The 22,732-nt window shown below is 39.5% G+C and overlaps 1 protein-coding gene across 1 annotated transcript in view; it reads left to right on the forward strand.

Moving 5' to 3' along the window:
* The window catches only part of trit1 (tRNA isopentenyltransferase 1), a 53,571-nt gene that overhangs the window by 13,811 nt on the left and 17,028 nt on the right, over positions 1–22,732 (forward strand). Inside the window, exons 2-6 of the mRNA XM_053612484.1 lie at positions 10,729–10,868; positions 13,853–13,952; positions 14,038–14,189; positions 17,878–18,020; positions 18,132–18,243. Coding sequence (XP_053468459.1) covers positions 10,729–10,868; positions 13,853–13,952; positions 14,038–14,189; positions 17,878–18,020; positions 18,132–18,243 — 647 coding nt within the window. The remainder of the gene's footprint in view (positions 1–10,728; positions 10,869–13,852; positions 13,953–14,037; positions 14,190–17,877; positions 18,021–18,131; positions 18,244–22,732) is intronic.

The following is a 22,732-nucleotide window of genomic DNA, read 5'->3' on the forward strand; positions in this document are numbered from 1 at the left end:
AATCTTTCTTTCCTTATGATCTTTGTTTAATTTTTTAAAGTCTTGTTTTGATCTTTCACTTTCTTTTGTAATCTTTCTTTATATTTTTCATTTTCAGTCTTTCTAATAAGTCAACGTGTCTTTTGATCATTCAAACATTCTCTTGTAATATTTTTTTTTACAAGAGAAATAATTCTTTCAACTTTCCCTTTGATCTCTTTTCAGTTTTTATTTCAGTCTTTTTTATGATCTTTGAAAGGTCTCTCAAATACACTGGGTAAGGAATATATATATATATATATATATATATATATATATATATATATATATATATATATATATAAAATATGGATATATGGGAGCTAGGGATTATTTGCTTTCCTGTTGAAGTTGTAAAATGATCAAAATTATTTTAATATCATTATCATTTTAGGCATTAACATGTGGCCCTGGTGCATAACAAGTCCTGTGTAATTCATGTGGTTCCAGCTGGGTTTCTGTTCTGGTTCACATTTTGTGTCTCCTGCTCCTCAGCTCTGCTCCTCTTGGCATTTTTCCAGCTTGATTGGTGGATCTCTTCCCATCTCTCTTGCCTCCTTGCTTCATCTTTCTCTGCTGATTCTCACCCCCCCTTCTCTCTCTTTCTTTCTCTCCATGTGTATGAGGAGCAGCTGTCTCGTGCGTGGCCTGAGGTTGGGTGTGGATGGCAGGCCGGCTGCAGTCATCCAACACTGGGTCCATTGTCTGGGAGTGGGGAGACGGGGCGGCGGGGGCAGCACAGGGCTCTATCTCTTTCTTTCTCTATGCCACACATACACACACACTCACACAAAGAGGTGCTGGTCCCACCACGTGGAGCCATGCTCCCTAAACACACAGACTAGCTCCTCCTTTGTTTCACCTCCCTCTTTCCCACTCCCTTGCTGATCTGTATGGAGGAAGAGCGCACATTCAGAGGCTCGCATTCTCACGCTTCGCTCCCATGTGGTTCTGAAAGGCCCGTGCTAGTGAGAGCTGTCGCTTATTTCAGAGCAGTAATGCAGTTTTATTTTCATTTTGTAAAATGTCATTTGTCAAGATAAAATGTAGATGAAACCCACAGACACGCCTCTTTCCTCACCCTGTGAATCGAAGGCCGCCTTTGAGTCGTTCTTGTACTTTTGACTTATTGCCACACACGTGGGGCTGCACACACACCGAACATTAGGGTTGTGGAATAAATTTGCACTCCGATGTTCTACTTTTATTCTGTTGGAACTTAGGTTTTATAAACTTTTTTTGGCTTAATTGACACTTGTTGCTTGACATAATGTGAATAAACATGTCAGTTATTTTCAAATATCGATTTAAAAAAATGATAATTTATTATAATAGGACATTATTTTCCAACAGGTGCTTACTGGGGTTTTTGTGGCTGAATCTCAAATTGTGTTCTATTGATTTATTATAGTGCACTAAGTAAAATCATTTGGATGATTGGATGTGCGGTTATAGGAAAATAATCAGCGACAGCGTGGTGTGATGTGGCCTGATGCAAAGCTTGCTTACTGTTACCACCTCAAAGTAGATTTATTTTCCAATAAAAGAATTTCTCCTAATGTTTTATGCCTCTTATACCACAGCATTTTGCTAAGCATGACAAATTTCTTAATATATGAGCACTTTTTTTTTTCTTTTTTTTATTTTTTTACTTTTAACCATTTATAGCTATTCTATTGCAGAACATCTTAGTTCCTGTTATCATTTAAATTATATCAATTACAAATAGTCATTCTTTCACCAGCTTATCTTTTTTCTTTCTTGAAGTTAATGAGGCTAAAAAAAACCTAAAAAATCCCCAAAATGCAAATTGTCATGTTAACAAAAATAGAACACTGACCTCAGTCCTGAAGACTCTTCACATGGCAGAAAGCTTACTGTTATTCACTGACACAGAAACCTCTTCCCGTTAAACATGTTAAATAAACATTTATATACCATTATTCAACCTTTATACGTTTTCTTTGGTAAATAACAACACCTTTCTTTACATGTTCACATTTCCATTTAACAATCAGTCTGTAAGTTTTTTTTTTTTTTTTTTTGTGATTGTTGCGGCCAAAAATACTCGATTTTGCTGCGGCTTTTTAAAAGATTTGCGATGCAACTTGAATTGGTGGAATTGCAATTGTACGAAATTGTTTTGAATGGTATTTCGCAGGGATGTTTGTTGGTAAATGAGACCCTTTAGCATGTGAATCGAAGAGGGTTCTGGCTGAATGCGCATTGTGATGACGTCACGTGACACGTCTTGGCCCAAATCTGCAGTAAGTTTGTGGTAATTTTGAAAATCCTGCCAATATTTCCTCGAGTTTCCTTGATTTTGCGTTAATTTCTGCGATCGCAAAATCCTGGCGGGACTGAGTAATAGCCTTCGATTAGGTGGCCCGTCTGCCATGCCCGTCCCTGTGAAATAGCTGTTACTATGGAAACAATAAAATATTACCAATAGCAGATTAATCTAAACTTGTGATTTGAGCTACAGCTGGCAGTATTGTCAGAGCCATGCTGCTTTAGATCATTAATCGGTCAGGTTTGAGAGCTCAACGATGGATTGTGGCCTGTGGAGTTTTACGTAGCAGAAGAAACATACATTCTAGATACATATCCATATACTGTGTCTAAATAAAATGAAATATAAACCACATTCGAAAGAAAATATAGCAAACGAAATGGGAATCGGAGCGACAAACTAAGACACAGGTTATAGAAACAGCACGAGTCAGAAACGGAGGATCCGGTAAATGATGGAAGAACATAAACCGTAGCACGAGCAAGGACAAGAGTGACATTATTAGCAGGACAAAAGCTGCTGTTCCATCAGAGGACAGTCTGTGCGGAGAGGAGACGCAGCAGAAGGAGCGTGAGGCAGCCGGCGGGAAGAAAAGCACACAAAGAGGAAGTGTGCGAGAGGGAAAGATTCCCGAAAAATTGTTGGAGGGGTGAATGTGTTGGGTGTTCGGAGGGTGGTACTGAAGAGCAAGCGCGGCTGAGAACAAACCTGACTAATGAAGGCAGCACTCAAGCAGTGTGGCCCCAAATGAGAGCCACATGACCAGGCGAGACATGGCTTTTTTCTGTTCTTTATGAATGTGCCTCACATAAGCTCACATACATTCACACATTCCGTATCCTGTTTTTCTTTTCTTTTTCTGTTTTTTTTTAACACAACCACTGTAGATTGGTTTTCTTCAAATGTCTCTGAATGTATCAGCATTTTTTTTTTGTTTTTTAACAGCCGTTGTTAGATACACAGAAAACAATGCAGCAAGATGGCTCAATGCTAGTCATCGGCTACATCAAAACCTCATACTACTGTAAATACTACAAAGTTTTATACCAGGTTTTATACCATCTTTTCTTTTTAATGAGCATTTAGCAGCCACGAAGCTTTCCCTGGTACCATAACAACAGGCACTTCCTGTGAATGAACTAGGGATGTCACGATACCAAAAATCTAGTAGTCGGTACCGATACTACCAAAAGTACATGATACTCGATACCAAAGTCGATACCACGGTGTGGTATAAAATAAAATAAAAAAACTCTCCTGGAGGACATCCTCCTCTGGCTGATACTGGCAGCGAGAGAGAGGGAGGGTGGGGGGGGGGGCGGGTATTTTAGTTATCAAACACTGTCTGATAATGAGTGGACGTGCACTCCTAAACACACACACACATACACCTTATACTCTGAATGCAAGCATTAGTTTAAATTCAATGATATGGTGGCAGACCAAAAAGATTTATTAAAAGCATGAACATGTGAATAATTATTAGTGACATTAGGCTACATTTATCTGACAGGACACGGGCTGAATGGCGGTGCATGGTGGCCCATGAGGAGATAGTTTATAACGTCGCAATGCGTTAGCGTCGTTAACAAATAACTGGCTATCGCTAACATTACATGGAGCATAACGTTAGCTGGTTTCACGGCAACAATGCCAGCTGCCTCAAACATAATATAGGACCGTCTTTCAGGTGCTTCGCCAAATTGCAGGTGTTTCCTCGCTTTGTTTGAAATGAACGATAGCATCAGCTGCACACCGGAAACCGATACTAGCTTTCCTCTCTTTTCCTCTCAACGAGTCGGGGCGGAGCTAAACTTGTTAAGCTAAGCTAATCTTTTGTAGTTTTTCCCGTGTGCTTGTAGGTGTTGTTCTTCTTCTTCACCACTTGTGGACTGACTAAAACACTTGCGCGTATTTGCTGCCCCCATCAGGTCCGGAAGAATCGCAACCTCGGTACTTTTATTACAATCAGTACCATCGGAAATGCAGAAACAAGTACCGTCACGTTTTAAGAATGTTGGTACCGGAGTATCGCTTCTTGTGACATCCCTAGAATGAACATCACATGACGCTAAATAGCTGTATTGACATACAGTACATAGTGATATGCTGTTCAAACACAGCAAATAGCATGTCGTTATAGAATCGGAATAGGAAAGTGTTGTGGCTGATAAATGCTAGATTATCTGGCTAACTACACTTGTTTCAAGGTTTGTACCACAGATAGCTGTTTAAAATCTCTTGCCTTTAGACATCCCCATTTCTCTAAGGTATCACATTTGTGATTTTTAATTTTTCCCACCTTTTCATAAAACAGTTAATGGCTTTTACAGCACAGCGTTGCTGAGAAGGTGGTGATTAATTTGACAGTTGTGCTGGCTGTAATTTAAATGACAGGTTTATATTAATGCACTCATTCGAATACATTTTTGTTGCTGTAGAAACTCCCAGGAACCTGTATGTACAGTATTTTAAGTCTAACATAAAACATGCATTATTTTACGAGGAAAAACCTATAACCCCTGCTATGTGTTCTGTGAAGAGAACATTTACTTTATTTCATGGGAGGAGACGACACATCTACTACACTGCTACTTTGTTTTCTGCTGTGGAAAGTCTTCAGGCCAATAGTTTGCCTTTAGAGAGGGTGAGAGAGAGAGAAAGAGAAAGAAACTGTTTTTAGCTGTTATAATCTAATTATAACAGGAGCAAACTTGTTTTTTAACACTAAAATTTACCAATGATGGATTCAAAGTGAGGTAGCATAAAGTATCGACTAAAAGGGCGCCATTAATTTTTGCACACATATTTAACAAAGTTTTTTTGTTTGGCTAAACATGTGTAATTACATGTGTGTAATTTTGTGAATTTCTTTTAAACAATAAAGACAATTTTCACAGTCTTCTTTGCTCATATTTACCAAAGGTGCCAATATTAGTGGAGTCACTGTGTGTATATGTGTGTGTGCGTGTGGGGGGGGGTATAATTATTATAATATCATTATTTTCTGCCTAATCAGAGGTGTGTGTGTGTGTGTGTGAGATTGGATACTGATTGACATCACCGTTTCCCTGCCAATCCAAACAACTTGACTATGAATGACACATCAGTCCTTTTTGTTTTTTCATGTTAGTCCTGAACGTTATGGTATGTTGGTGCATTTTGTACATATTTCGAGCAGCAAAGTGCTCATGGAAAGCCACAAAATAAGGTGAGATTGCATTGTGTGTGCGCGCTCCTCTGCTTGTTCCCCCATATAGCTGGTTTAAAAAGCTACACTGATTAACAAGAGTATGGTACTGCAAGGCCTGCTTTAATAAAGTGGATTAAAACTCAGCTTTACCATCCTCTCATTGAACTGCCTACTATCCTGCTGCTTATAAACCGTTTAGGATTGTGAGGTTTGCCCATGAAGCTCGGCGAGATTAGATTAACATTGTCGAGAATGACAGTTTTATGACTTTTTCATACAAACAGGTAAAAAAAATTGTCAGAAACTATCATTTTGGCTTGTCAGTGTGTTCATGTATATGTAATGAGCTTTATAAAAAATGTTTTAATGAGGGAAAACTACAACTCTCCTTCTTTTTCTTGTGTGTATGATGCACTATGACACTGTGATTATATCAGCCATTGTGTTGTGTAGTCAGTCTTTAATTTTCATTTCTTTCACTGTTTATATATATATATATATATATATATATATATATATATATATATATATAAATGGCAAGAAAAAGTATGTAAAGTATGTGAAACTTTTGGAATTTCATGGTTTTCTGCATAAATGTGTTATAAAATGTGATCTGATCTTCATCTAAGTCAAGGGTATTGACAAATATAATGTGACTAAAATAATAACACAAAAAAATTCTGATCTTTCATGTCTTTATTGAGAACAACCAAAAAAACCTCATAGTGCTTGTGGAAAAAGTATGTGAACCCTTGAGTTAATGACCTGAAAAAAGCTATTTGGAGTCAGGTTTTAGCACACCTGGAGTCTCGTTAAGAAAATGAGTTTGGAGGTGTGGACTACAGCTACTTTGACTTATAAAAACCCCTCAAACTTTTGGAGTTTGCTCTGCACAAGAAGCACACGCTTATGTGAGCCATGCCTCGCCAAAAAGAGCTTTCAGGAGATCCATGATCAAGAATTGTTGATGTACATAAAGCTGGCAAAGGTCACAAAGTGATTTCAAAGACTTTAGAAACAGTTAGGCAAACATTCTATAAATGGAGACACTTTGGGACTATTGCTATTCTACCAAGAAGTGGGTGCTCAGTCAAAATGACAGCAAGAGCACAACGAAGACTCATCAGTGAGGTAAAGAAACAACCCCGAATGACAGCCAAAGATTTGAAGGCATCATTGGAACTGGCTAATATCTCTGTTCATGAGTCTATAATACGTAAAACATCGAACAAGCAGGGTATCTACGGCAGGACACCACGAAGGAAGCCACTGCTTACTAAAAAGAACATTGCTGCATGCCTGAAGTTTGCAAAAGAGCACACTGACACTCCACAGCGGTATTGGCAAGATGTTTTGTGGACTGATGAAAATAAGATTGAACTATTTGGAAAATCCACACAGCACTACGTCTGGTGTAGAAAGGGCACGGCATATCATCATGAAAACATCATCCCATCCGTAAAGTATGGTGGAGGAAACATCATGATTTGGGCCTGCTTTGCTGCATCAGGGCCTGGCCAGCTTGCAGTCATTGAGGGGAAGCTGAATTCCCAAGTATATCAGACAATTCTTCAGGATAATGTGAGAATGTCTGTACGTCAGCTGAAACTGTGTAGAAGTTGGGTGATGCGACAGGACAACGACCCAAAACACCGGATCAAGTCCACAACAGAATGACTTCAGAAAAACAAAATCCGCATTTTGGAGTGGCCGAGTCAGAGACCAGACCTCAACCCAGTAGAGATGCTGTGGAATGACTTGAAGAGAGCCATACACATGAGACGTCCAAAGAATATGACAGAGCTAAAGCAGTTCTGCCAGGAAGAATGGGCTAAAATTCCTCCTGAACGATGTGCAGGTCTGATCCACAGCTACAGGAAGTGCCTGGTTGAGGTTATTGCTGCCAAGGGGGGGTCAACCAGTTATTAATTCTAAGGGTTCACTTACTTTTTCCACTGCCATTTTGAATGTTGAATGAGTCTGTTCAATAAAGACATGAGGGATCAGAATTTATTTTGTTATTATTTTTAGAAACGTTATATTTGTCAATACCCTTGACTTAGATGAAGATCAGATCACATTTTATGACAAATTTATGCAGAAAACCATGAAATTCCAAAAGGTTCACATACTTTTTCTTGCCACTGTATAAGACTTAGAAATATTGCAAAACAAGCTACTGCAATAAACTAGTGCACCAACTACAATAAATAAATAAATAAATGCAGTTTTGCTCATGCTCAGGCACAAAGAGGCTCAGGCACAGAGTCAGTTCTCGGGTTGTTGTCGCAGAGTGAAGTAAAAGTGTCCTCATGTAATAAAAGTCTCATTAGGAGATGAAAAAGGTCATTAGGAAATAAAACTAAACTGAAAGGTGAAAATAAGTGATGAAATTTGTTTATTGGCCCATTTGATATATTTATTGTTGCGTTTACTCCTTTTATGGTTTATATCCTGGGCGTATGTATTTATTTATTTCAAATGGTGTTCCATAGACTCCCATAGAATTCCATGAAATCTGCCCCTAGCCTAGTCCCACTCAATTCAAATCAGAAAACAAAGCGGCGGAAAAAAGAATTTCAGAAATGACTTAATTGTTATTTCTCTGAGGACAGAATCTGCAGCTCATAGTAAAAAAAAAAAAGTCGACGGAGGCGTTAAGAAATGACTTGTTCGTGTAGTTTGAGCAATCAAAAGCTCAACAGCTTCTACAAACCAGACTGTTCTATGTTTTTATTGTTCACTGTTTATCTGGATGTTTTGTGTTGTACACTGTCTCTTGAGTCTGCTGTTTCAGGGTCTGTATGCCGGTGTCAGTCAGATTTACTGTCCTGCACTGACATGTACCCACAGTGATGATGATGGCAGAATAAAGCAGCTCCTGAGGGCAGAAAGTGGCGGGCTGCTATTCCCTCACCATACATCTACTGTCTGCAGCACGTCTGTCAGCACGCTGCTCAAACCACAGGGTCACATCCTAACACTGCAGTGCTAACCTATCAAATAGACACTATTGATCCCAGCTAATGCCAGCACAGACCTGTACTAATGGTTAAATAGATCATGAGGGTCTGCTAACATGCAGGTGATGTTGGGAAATTATGGATAGCAGGGGGCTGGGGAGCTGTGATTGGGGCAGACAGGAAGCCCTGCATGCTGCTCACACCCCTCCGAGACATGGAGATGTGGCTGAAGTATTGATCTGTCTGCTTTTTTTCTGTCTCTCTCTTCCACACACCCACCCACACACACACACACAGAGATTAAATAAATCCTTCTAAAAAAAATAATCCAGTTATGACTTTAAAAGCATTCCTTACAGTTTACATCAATCCTACAAATATGTGACTTGCTGTTCACTTAAACTGCCTTTAAAAGGGAAAAATAAATATTAATTTATCTTTAATATGACCTTTTATTGTTTATTTTATTGAAAGCTATAAAAAAAACGGCGATCGGGGTTGACAGGTAATGACTTTGTGTGAATATAAAGAGGAGCTGTTGAAGAAAGGCAGGGGCGTTTCTGTGGAAAGCAGAGGCAAGCGTTTTTCCAGGAGCACTAAGGCCGCAGCAGACTCCTGAGTGCTGCGAGGTATTGATAAGGCATCTGAGCGTTTTTTTTAATCACTCATAGCGCTGGGGAGAGCGAGGCAGCACTCTCTGTCAATATTTTCCTGCTGATTCCTCTCACCTCTGCATGCGCCTGGCAGTAGTGCCCTGTGGAGACAGCGAGAGGGGGGAGAATTTTAATATTTCAGCAAGTTTCTTTGCAGGGATTGCGATAACGTATTTGGAATGCAGGGTAGCAATAATCATAAGCTTGACAACCCAAACTGAAGGTGCTCCTTGAAATTCCAGAATATCCTGTGAGACGGGAGCCTCAGTGCTGGATAGTAACGGGCAGCTGTCAAATACAGAGTAAGCAGGGTGCTGTCTGGGTTCTAGGGGTGGAGGTGGTTGGGGGGTTTGAAATGATTCAAAGGAACTTATAAGCTATTAAAATGTTTTTTTTTTTATTATCTTGTTTTCGACCATTATCCTTACCATATTTGTGAAATAAAGCTGGCAACATTTATTGTACTTATAGTCAAAAGTCTATTCATTTCACCATATGAAAGAGATTTTCATTGAGATTTAATGAAAATATTCGTGAATAACCTTAACTTGCACAAACAGGAAGAATAAACGTGATGGAATACATATGTAATTATTTTGAAAATGCAACCAAAGGACGTAAAGTAGACAGACGGAGAATTTCTTTCAACTGCAAATATCGCAGCCCTCTTTTGAACACTCCACTTTCCGAGCTTTGTTGGCCTTGTAAAATCTTCTAACAAATCTTTTGTAGTCCAACATCCTTAGCTACCTAAGGTGTTCACACCTGTTTACATAATAACCTCATAGAGTAGACCATGTTTTTAAAAATGCCCTGAAATTCTTTTCGGACGCTCTCAACTGCATTTTGCAATTTTACGAAAAAGGCAAAACAAAAACACTTTGACCAGCAGATTTCATCAGAAAAAGATGGTACATGTGAACACAGCATAAATTTGCCTAGCTACCAAGCCATGTTAGATACTAACGTTAGTTCATTCGAGGTATCTTTATCTAACGCTGGCTAACTAGCTTCGCTGGCTAGCGTAACGTAATTCAGTCCCTCCAAGATTTCACGATTGCAATGATTAAAGCAAATTCAAGCAAGCTCCTAAAAATTCGGAGGAGCTTGCATCTCGGAGCATATTTCAGCAGGTTTTAATCACATTTGGGCCAAGACGCGCTATGTGACGTCATCACAGCAACACATTCAGCCAAAGCCGCCTTCGATTCACGTGTGTCAAACATGAGTACAACTAAAAGGTCTCATTCACCAACAAACATCAGTGTGAATGACCACGCAAACTATTTCCTGCAGTTGCAATTTAGCCAATTCAAGTAGTTCTCTGCAAAAGCAGAAAAAACTGAACAAGTTTCATCACAAATTCTGAAACAATCCACAACAAAATCAAGCATTTTTGGCCACAACTATCACAAAATAAACTCTGTGAAATCCTGTACGGACTGATAAGAGCCGGACTTGGTAACACCTAGCGCAAAGGCAACCTGGACAGGATGCACCTCTGTTGCAGGACACAACAATCCTATCTGGTTTGTTGTAACTGTAACCGTCAGTAAAACAGTTGTTTATTACAATGTAATGTAATGCCTGTGGTTTTGTGTGCCACAGGTTTATAAAGGACTGGACATCATCACTAATAAAGTGACAGCAGAGGAGCAGGCACAGTGTCCCCATCACATGATCAGCTTTGTGGATCCTCTGGTGAACAGCTACACAGTGGTGGACTTCAGGAACAAAGCACTGTCTCTCATATCCTTTTCTGCACACAGCTAATAACTTTGAGACTTTGAGTAGGTTCCTGCATCTTAATAAAATGATCTCTTTTTTTCCCCTGCTAAAATAATAAAAAAAATGGTTGAAGGCACACTAGGGAACATTCTGGCCCAAATCCAAAAATCTGTGACACTTGCTATGTCAGCAGTAATGCACTCTTTTTTTTTTTTTTTTTTCTTCTTTTTTTTTTTTAAACAAGATTTCAAGATGACCTGATTGTGTGTCTTGGAGGTGGGAAGACAGTCAGTTTGGAAAGACAGTCAGTTTGGATATTTAAGCATTTTATTTCAGACTGCACCTGCAGTGTAATTTCATGTCTTGACGTAATTTCTGCTGAAACAGGAAGTCAGGCCGGGATGTATTGAGTGGATCCTCCCCCTTTTTAAATAGCCAATGGCGTTTAGCTTAACTCACAGTGCGGGCTAAGCCATGATCAGGCACAAGTACCTCCTTCATCAAAGTGAAAGAATTAAAGCCGTTTCCTTCTTAACCAACGTACAGCTGGAAAACTGAATAAAACCCGTGTTCAAACAGCCAGAGACACGTTTACGACCCGTTCTTGCTGAGATGATTTCTCTCGCTCAACAACAGGAACTTCAGCAAGGTGATGTTTATAGTGTCGGGGGCGGGACACTTCGGATTCTAGAGAGCGTTTGATTGGACGGAAAATCTGATGAGAAGCTGAAGTGCAGAACGATGTCATCAAAATGGTTGATCCGTATCGGTGGTAGAGAGAGACTGTATATTATTAATGCATATATCTTCTAAAGGTGAATTTTCTCACTGTTTTGAAGCGCACTAACTTATAGATAACCTTAAATCGAACATATTCATATTAAAAGCCACATAACCTTCATTTTGATCTCACAGGGACTTTAACTGTACTAAATCAGGTGGTGAAAGATTCATTGAAGTTGTTAAGAATTTTGTCGACTACATTATAAAATGTAGCAATTTTCGGTATTTTGTTAGGCTAATTTAAATAAAACGATTTTAAATTCTACACAAGGGTCTGCTGGGTTTAATTACTGAGCATGCAATGGAGCAATAATTTACATGACAGAAAACAGACTGCTTTTTTTTTTTTAAACATAACCTTAAGTGTATGAATTTGCCCGTTTAAGGACAGTTCTGTATAAAGTAATGTTTGAGGGAAGAAAGTGTGCATTTTGGATTTTCTATTTTGTTGCCTTGCGTTTGTCAATATTTAGTCAATTTCAGCTTGTTAACATGAACAATAATCGACCAAGGATGTTCCTTACATTTGCCAGTCTAGCACTAAGGCTTGATGGTTAAGAAGGGTTGAATAGTTTTGCACTCCCTAAACCTATGAATAATTTAAGGTGAGTGTTTTCTTGCTCGTCTTGCAGATGTTTTTTCTTGCTTAGCATCACTGCAGTAATGATCAAGTAGAATCCCTCCCTAAAACTAGAGTCTCATTAACTGTATTTTTTTTTTTTTAAATTCACGCCTTTAGAAGCTTTTTATTTATTACATCTAGGCACAGCCAGGACCACCGTCCTGTACAGTTCTGTTAAAGATGCGCTCTGTCTTTGATAGTTGGGAGGAGTCCTCACTGGGCAGGTCCAGACACAAACACAGCCAGATGCATATGATTTGCATTTGTACCGATGGAAATCCTAGTAGCTACTGCTTTAACATAGCAAGCAATGTTATGCTAATGCTTCATCAATCCTCTGCCTGTGTAAAGGAGTAAAACAGAACATAATCGATGTTCATTTTATCACAGGAAACTAGAGGCGTCGTCTTCGGTCACAGACAGATGAACCTGCTCTCGCGATCTCTCTCTCACTCTCTCTCTCTCAATCCTTGATCTCTTTCCCAGGAGAACAGACTAATGCAGGGTGTAGATGGTGTGTGTGGGTGTGTGTTGGAGGATGAGTGCTTTTGGGCCTTGTCTTGCCTTTTAATTACTCCAGGGAGACAGGCGAAGAGGTCTCTGCTGATCTTTATTATAATCTCCAAGTATAGGACCAGAGGTAATTGTTAGCTCGCAACGAGCCGTCCAGATTAATTTTGAGCCTATTTTAATGTCATGTATGTAGAGCAAATGTACATTATTATGAAACATCAGGTCTAATGTGCGCTAAAACAGTGGGAATTTTCTAGGAACCGCTTGATTAACTTGACATCTATAATGACTGAAGTTTGCATGTTTATATGACTTGTGTACATGTTTTGTTCTCTCCAGTATTAACTGACACCCCTTTAAGCCCCGCCCCTTTTCACCCTCACAATCTTTCATCTTGTGTCCATTTTCTCACTTAAAGAATTATGGTGCCCTCATTTTCTGTTCAGGTAAATGGAGAAGGTTTTGAATTCATGAATGTGAAATAAAACTCCCCAACGTGCAGTATGTTTAACTTGGTTAAAATTTGACAAGTAATATTTAACTTCAGTTTACTATATTTATTCAATTTCAGCCGAACATGGTCAAAAACGGTATTTTTCAGCCGAAATAGGAAAAAGATCAGACGAAGAAAGAAAAGAAAGACAACAAGGAAGTGTCAAATAAACACATTGTAAATAATTTTAATGTTAATAATAATTAGAACGTGATTAAAAACACTTTGCTCTCTAGCACCGGTCAGCTCAGATGAGTTGAAACAGTCGTGGTAGAAACCCCCTAAAGGGAACTACATATTATTCTTCTTGAGGATTTCACAGGTCTGTTAATGTGTTTCCAGAGTGTTTATATTGCATAAGAAACATTTGATAATGCAGATAAAGAAATTATGCATAAGCCTGTATAACAAGATGTGGAATCTTTTAAGAGAATCACAATGCATCTAGGATACATTTGCTTTTCTAATATATTAGCCAAACTAAACTTTGTAGCTATAAATAAACCAAAGAGATTATATAGGCTAGTAGTTTTTTCCTCTGTAGTAGTGAAGGTTTCTATAAATTCATTTTGGACTGCTTCCTTAATGCAACACATTGAGGACATACATCGCCGGAAGAAACTCCCAATCATTGTTGGTGGCACAAACTACTACATCGAATCCATTTTATGGAAAGTTCTTGTTGACCCTGTGGTAAATATATAGTATATCTACATCTATGCTGTTTGGATCATTGTGGAGCAGCGTTGTGACTGCTCAGCCGTTTTTCCCACTGCAGGAGAATGGGACAGAGAGAGTTCAGAGTCACTCCTCGATTCCAAAAGCTGAGTTGGAGAAGCTGGGAGGTCCAGAACTTCACAAACGCCTGATGGATGTGGATCCTGAAATGGCGGCCATGTTACACCCCAATGATGCACGTAAGATTGCAAGGTAAGCAGTGGACTTCAAGTTGTGTTTTGGCTAGAGCTACTGTTGCTGAGACTCTGCTGCCCTGCACATTTAATGACCGCTTTAACCAAATACACCCAGTCCATCACAGCTGCCCGTTCATGAACATAAACTAGAGTTGGGACTAAATTCTAAAAGATGATGGCTCTTCATGAGCTGTGTTGGGCAGCTCTGGTCTTAGCCACACTAGAGCCGCAGTCACACTAGAAATGTGCCGTTTTCATCTTTTTGGTGTAACCAGAGTGTAACTTAGGTGGGTCTGAAAGACTGGCAATGAAAAAAGTTCATCAATCTAGCCATTTATAGCCCCATCCAAAAGTATTGGAAGGCTAATTCTTTGCTTAAAGTAGAAAGTATGCTTCACTTTTTACATGCTAGGAACAGCGTACAGTACGCATGATGCAAATTTCAGCATCAGCAGAATACGCACGTACCGTACGCGTGCCGCCCGATTTTTCTAACCGCATGTACTGTACCTGCAGGTCGCACATGTGCATTTAACTCTTTTGCGTGATTCAGTTCTTCCACAAAGTGGCAGCAGTGACCCAGGGTCATTCATTCTCAAGGTAGTTGAAGAAAAAACGGAATAAACGGAAGAGGCGGAAATGAGTGCAGGTTAGAAAGTCCCCGCATTTGTATAATTATAGCCTTAAAGAGTATAAGGATTGGTATACGGGTGCTAATCATGGTGAGAAATTGCCCAAGCGTTGTTCCTCCTGTTGTGATTCTTCTTCGTTGTCGTCCTTCCCACCAGACCACCTGCTTTACTGCTCTGTACTGACTCTTGTAGGCCAGGAGGGGTAGTACAAGTTGTGGTAATGCGCATGCGTTGACCGCCTGTGTACGCGGACATGTCAAATGGAGTATACTTTGAAAGGCTATGTGTACGACTGTGCGCACACGCTAGTGTACACGAAAAAAAACGACATACCAGATACCAGATTCTTAATGCTTCTGCAAAATGGCTTAAAAATGGCTTGCTTTTCTCCCATAGACATGTCTCTGGTCTTCATGTTGATTTATAATTTTAAACAACAAATGAAATCTTTACATCTGAAACCCAGGACTCAAACCAAGAGTAGACATTCAGAGCTATTAGTTGTTTTAAATAATCAATTTAACAGGGCACCCCTGGGCAGCAAGAAACACCGATGTCATATGTTCCAATATTTTTGATCACTTGAAAAAATGTGCTATGTTCTAAGTTGTTTAACGCATCTAGATGTAAATATCAGGAAATCAAAGCTAAAATTCGGATCTATCAACTAATATTCATCTTTTGATCTCAAACCCAAATGACTTCAGTGTATAGCAAAAACAACTGAATTGGCCTTGCCGTTCCAATAATTTTGGAGGGGACTGTCGATGTTACTTTAAGCCTTGACTTTTAATTACTTAATTCTTGTTTTATAAATGCTATTCAACTTTCATAAAATAATTGTCAGTAATAATTAGGGTACTAAATAAAGTGATCTATACATAAGGAGGTTTTTTTTTGTTGTTGTTGTAAAAGACTGTTTATTGCTATTATACAACATAAATGATAAAAGAAGATAACTTCTTTTGTGGATATTAACATTAAATTTGTCATACTTTATTAAAGAAATCTATTTCAGTGTTGGTTAAATTGCTGTGGTGTTAGAGGAATAAAACAATTCAGGATGTTTCTTTCTATAACGTCTTTCATTAATACCTCGTAATGAGAACATAGGGCTGTACTAACCTATCAAGATGACCTTTTTTTCCCACCCTGAACCCATTTTTGTGTTTAATATTGGCACCGGTTTATAAAAATCTGTTTCCCCACCTGTGTGTCTCTGGCTGCACCAGCCTGCTGTACACTACACACACACATTTTCCGGATGCGTTGGTTGGGTTTTAATCACCATCATGGGACCAATTAACACCAATTTTTGGGGGGTTGTGAATCTGGCTCTCTGCATTTTGGCTAATTGATGTCATCATGTTTTGGGGGACCAGTCCCAGTCCTTCACTCCCTCAGTAATAGATCCGCTGCTTTTGAAATGTGCTTTCCCTGACTGTAGGAACAGAGGCTTCTGACACAGTGGCAGCTTCTCAGTCGTCATGTCATCTGCTCATAGACAGATAAACTGGTAGCAATCGGGGTGGTGGGCTTCATTCATAGGGCAGCGTCATGCCTCTTCTTAATATCTTTTTTCAGATGTTTCTGAGATTAACGAACAAACTAAGTATTGAGTCCTGTTGCATACTTGTTGCAGTGAAATTAACTACTTTTAACATAAAAAATCTCGGTAGAGATTCTCTATGATTTTACCTGAACATAAAAGACAGGAAGACATTTTAGATTACGGTAAACATGTAAGGATTTTCTAATGAGAGGAATGTGTATGTATAAGATATGCAGCATAGCTTATCTCACTGTGTTGGAGGATGTCGCACATTGTGCCATTCAGAGATGGCATGATTCAGGGACTGGACTGAAAGCTCAGAGAGACATCAGCGGATACAGACTCCTGAATGCCTGTACTGAGAAATGTATTTCCGTCTAAAAAAGCATGCCCGCATTCTCTGTTGTATAATTTTGGCTGCAGACACTGATAGAAATGGGTGACGTAGCCGTATTTCCCAGCTCTCATCGAGCAAGATTATGCTTGCAGTGTTGGATGACAGTTTTTCTTGACCCGACCTTTAACCAGTTCTCATAAAACAATGCGCTACAGACACATAGGAAACAAGACTTCCAAGCAATCTCTGGCTTTCCCGACATCAATAGCTTGTCTGTATTCTTGTATCAGTTAAAGCGTCATCAGAAAATGAATTCCTTTATAGAAATCCTAGCGGTTTCTCTTCCATAATCGTGCCGCTGATTTGTGACGCACATTTGTTAATATTTAATAAGTTTATTGAAATTTCCGAACTCACAGAAATGTTAAATACCACAGAATAACTATCCACTTTATTAAAATCTCTGCACAGTGTTGATAATTGAAGTACATTTACAAAGGCTTTATTAACAGATGGTTAAATTTCTAGGCTAGGCCTCATTTACCTTGTTCTATAATCCTGCTGATTAGATTGAACATTTCTTAGTGTTAGTCATAGCTAATTCCTGCTTATTAGTTAGTTACAGCTGCCAAACTGGAATGGAGACGATGAGCACGTTTCTTCTGAGACATGTGAAGCCAGCCACTGAATCTTTTCAAAACGCTTTGGTAAACATCATAAGGGAACTGACCACTTGAAGCGCACATTTGTATGAGCTAACATGTACTGTATATGCAAGGTAGATAATTTACGTATATACGAGCTAACCGATGGCTATGATTGGATAGTGTCAAATAAATGAATGCAAAACAATTACGTGCACTTTTACCAATTCAAGTAATTTTCTGCGAAAAAGCACAAAAAAACTCTGCAAACTGCATCAAAAATTTTTAAGAAAAATAAAAAGCTGCAGCACAATCAAGTAATTTTGGCCACAACAATGGAAAAAGAAAAAAAACTTTCCATTCTAAACAGACTGGGGTGTACTAACTAACTGTCTTAGACTGTTGCACTCTTTAGGAACCTGAAACCAAGTGGTTTTAAATGACCATAGCCTGGTGAATCCTTTATAAATCATTTCCTGTATATAGTGTTAATGTATGTATTGATACTTCCAGTTAATGGTGATTGATTTGATTGACAGGAGTCTTCAGGTTTACCAGGAGACAGGAGTCAAGCACAGTCATCTGTTGGACAAGCAGAAAGAGCAAGATGGGGCAGATGGTCTTGGCGGGCCTCTACGTTTTTCAAATCCCTGCATCTTCTGGCTCCACTACGAAATGGATGGTATGATGGATCCTCCTGTCTGTGTTGATTACCCAGAGCCATGGATGATGATGACCACTTTCTTCTCAATTTTATTTCCTGTTGTTGTCGTCACTGTCTTTCCACTTGTAGCTTTAGATGAGAGGCTGGACAAGCGTGTGGATGATATGCTGTCTTTAGGGCTGATTAAGGAGCTGAAAGATTTCCACCAGCGCTTCAACGAGAAGAAAATCCAGGACAACAGGTGATTAACTGTGAATTCAGTTGCTATAGTCAGCATACCTGGGGGCACCTCTGGGGTTTTGGGTTTGATTCCTGCCTCCGCCCTGTGTGCGCGGGGTTTGCATGTTTCCTCCGGGTACTCCGGTTTCCTCCCCCAGTCCAAAGACATGCGTTGTAGGGGTTTCCTCCCCCAGTCTAAACACATGTGTTGTAGGGGTTTCCTCCCCCAGTCTAAAGACATGTGTTGTAGGGGTATCCTCTCCTAGTCCAAACACATGCATTGTAGGTAATTTCCTCCCCCAGTCTAAAGACATGCGTTGTAGGGGTTTCCTCCCCCAGTCTAAAGACATGCGTTGTAGGGGTTTCCTCCCCCAGTCTAAAGACGTGTTGTAGGGGTTTCCTCTCCTAGTCCAAACACATGCGTTGTAGGGGTTTCCTCCCCCAGTCCAAACACATGCGTTGTAGGGGTTTCCTCCCCCAGTCCAAACACATGTGTTGTAGGGGTTTCCTCCCCCAGTCTAAAGACATGCGTTGTAGGGGTTTCCTCTCCTAGTCCAAACACATGCGTTGTAGGGGTTTCCTCCCCCAGTCCAAACACATGCGTTGTAGGGGTTTCCTCCCCCAGTCCAAACACATGCGTTGTAGGGGTTTCCTCTCCTAGTCCAAAGACATGCGTTCTAAGTTGAATGGCATTTCCAAATTCTATGTAGTGTGTGATTGGTTGTGTGTGTGTGCCCTACAGTGGGTTGGGCCACCTTCCAGGGTGTCCCCTGGGATAGGCTCGAGGCTCCCCATGACCTTGTGTAGGATAAACGGTACAGAAAATGGATGGTTTGATGGATAGTCAACATTTCTAAATTGACCAATTCAAAGCCCTGCCTTATTTTCTTGGCTCTCCAGTGAGTGCTTAACAACCATTGTTATCTACTATTACCTCAGTCAAGCTTTCAGCACTTCAGCAGGTACACTAGCATTTCATGTGTACACCCCTCTAAAACACCGTTCTACGTCATGTGAAAATATATATGTAACATCTCAGATTGAACAATCCAAGCATAGCTGCAGTTAGCACGCTAAATATGCACTAGCATGCCTGTGATTAATGAACCATCACATGAAATGGGTGTTGATGTAAAGCCAGTGTCAACTAACTTGTTTTGTTCTTTGTTCTCATTCATTTGTTTCAATAACGTGACATCATTTAAGTATCCTTTCAACACGTACTTAAAGCTGATCTGACACAGATCAGATATCGTTGCATGTGTGTAAACAACTTGGGCCACTTGCAAGTAAGGTTCCAAATCTGAAACATATCCAATATCTGGTCATTTGACTCACATCTATATGCTCACATCCAGTTTTTTCTGTTAATCCAGTATAGTGTTTAAACAGTATGTTAATAGAGAGTGCAAAGGCGGCGCATTGAGGCAAACATGCGCTTTAACCGACAGCGCAAGATGCTGTGACTTACGAGCACACAGATATTGAACAGATAGTGAATTGAGCATGCAAACAGAATGTTTACAAGCACTCTCTCTTTACCTTTCTCTTATACGGGCTACTCTGTACCTGCAAGTCAAACTGGATTTTGAGAGTAGGTATAAGACACATATTCCCAGGTTTCCCTCAACCAATCATAAGACATATATTCACTGGTCTTCCTCAACCAATCCCCTTCCTTCTGGAAACACAGACCTTGATCTGATTCAAAGTATTCAACCATAAAAAATAAATAAATAAAGGACTGTCTACAATTGAGTCAACCTGGATTCAATACCAATTTAAAATGAAAAGTAAGATGCCAAGATGCTAAAGACCACAATAAGCAGAATAATTACAATGGAACGACTGTCTTTTCTACAACCATGTTGATGCTACTGTTAAATGCTGTTAGCCGAGAAGGGGAATGATGTAAACATGGAAATCAAATATGGGTCAGGTCTTAACTATATGTAAACGGGCAGAACATAAAAAATGTTACATCTATATCAAAATATTGGAATTGTCCATCAAGGCCCTTGATGTAAACGCAGCCTTACCGGTTCACCCAAATCTGGAAGAAGGCCATGGTGTTCTTAAAGTAGTCTTAAAACTTTTTTTTTTTTTTTTTTTTTTTTTTTTTTAACAATCAGAGAAATGCATGAATGAGCACTTTTTCACAGAACCTGTTTTCTGGGATCATAGTGTTTAACATGTCCCAACCTGTCGCTGCCAAACTCTTCTTGCATAATGTAAAGGGAGGGAGTGAGCAAGTGCTTAAGCTGCATTTCATTTGAAGGGATGAGAAGAAACGTCCCTTTAAAACACTAAAGCATTATAGGCACCTTTTGCTTATTCAGGTTCAGAAGATGCGGATTTGTGGCCAGCTTGACTGACAGTTGAATTATTCCAGAGGAACTTCCAGAAGTGCAACAAAAATGAAATATACTTAGTGTTTTATTTTATTTAGTTTTTGTTGTTTCTAGCGTGAAGGGTAATCTGCTTATCTATATATCTATATATGGTATCAATTGGCAGGTAGTTAGGCTTGGTCTCATTTGACACACTGTGTCATGTCTCATTACTGTGGTAATGGGGTCAGGGTGCATGGACCAGAAGAGCACATTTAATAGTGCCCTTTTCCACTGTGCAAAATTTAACAAACTAGAAGTGCTTTACTCACTGAGCATAGCTGAGCTTTGAGTATTGGTCACTAATCCAGGACTAAAGATGACTGGCAACCAACAGGACCACATGGTACTAGGGGTGGGGCAGCTGCTGTATGTTTAAATATATATATATATATATATATATATATATATATATATATATATATATATATATATATATATATATATATATAGCTGATTAGTTAAATTTAGAACCTGTTTGTCAGTGGCCCTAGTCAGTTTTTGGATTGCAGCCAAAAGGAGCCGGTTAACCCGGTGGCTGACAAAAGAGAAATTTTAATCCACTTTTCCCACATTGAACTTGGTGACTTCATTTGTGTGCCATAATAATGATGTCACTATAACTGCTGTTATTGTGACAGTTCTAGTTCTCTCTGAAATTTCCTGAAACTCAGTACATGTTGGTCTCTGTTTGATCCTGTTTTTTTTGTTGTTGTTTTTTTTAATGTATAGATGAACTTGGCAGAGCCTTTACGTGTGGCGAGAAGTCTTTGTGGAATTATGGCAGGAATCAAAACGTGACCTTTGATATGCTTTTTGCTTAAGTCTCCTCTGCAATGTACCTACCTACCTATTTAACTGTATTAAGATTTGGGCATTTCAAAAGCTCCTAAATATGCATCTAAATCTGCATATGTATCTAAATCTGGATATGTATCAGAGAATCTTGGCTCTGCATTTGCAAATCAAGAACTTTCTCTTTCAGGATTATGCTGTGAGCAGTGACTGTGTTTGTTCTCTGGTTTAATATTGCGCATGGCTTCAGCTTTGAACATGCTGTTCTGTAGCAGAGTTGAGTAAGTGCCTGGCTGCACAGCCAACTTTTACAAGAAGAGAGACATTGATCATTGGAAAATGACAGAGGAACAGAAAGCAGAGTCTTGAGTAAGGATGCAAATTTTGGCACGATCCTTTGACTGTAAACTGTTTGGTAGCTGTCACTGAAGGTATGTTCACACATACAAAAGTGTCCAGAGAACATTCATTTTCATTGAGAGCTTGCGACTTCCAGTGACATGAGCGACAGCGGCCGTTGGCGATAAGATGTGGGCGTGTCCAGCGACACGACGTAGTTGAGAAAAGTTGAATGTTATGCAAATTTAGAGCGACTTGGTGCAGCAACTACAAATGGGAGTGAAGACAGTAGAGCGCACGTTATGCGTGAACCGCCATGCTGCCTGCGAATTGTTTCACGGACCCAGACAGGCTGTTTTTGCTGCAAATAGATGGCCGCAATGGAAAAGCGCACACACTGCTTCTCCTTCATCTCATAGGATAATGATGCATATACACTGGTGAATTTTATATACAAACGCTCTCCCTCCAGAATGTTTCATTTTAGCGGCAAGAAAACTGACTTGTTCTGAAAAGTGGAATGGTAGACGTGCCACACACTGACTGCGTTTACATGGACAGCAGTAGTCCAATTACTGACCTTATTCTGAATAAGACAATATTGTGATTAAGGTGTTTACATGAGTTGCTTTTAGAATACTCCTTTCATGTTCCTGTTTTACATGTTATAGAACATAGAGCGATTAACAGCACACATCATTACATCCCCACGTCACACCGTCCGACGTCCCCTCCAGAATTCCACGTATCGACATACAGTTTGTCTTCGTTATGGTACCGTATACAGTTTTGGGTGTTTCATTTTTCATTTTACGAAAGCTTCCAGTGCAGTTAATTATTTGTCATGCTATACATGCTAATAGACGACTGCTTGAAGCTGTGGGCTGCATCCGAAACCGCGTACTTACCTACTATATAGTAGCTGAAATACATGTATTTAGTAAGTAAGTAAGTATACGGTTCGGACGCAGCCGTGCTCTCTGGTTT

This window comes from Ictalurus furcatus, chromosome 24 (assembly GCF_023375685.1).
Source record: "Ictalurus furcatus strain D&B chromosome 24, Billie_1.0, whole genome shotgun sequence".
NCBI lineage: Eukaryota > Metazoa > Chordata > Actinopteri > Siluriformes > Ictaluridae > Ictalurus > Ictalurus furcatus.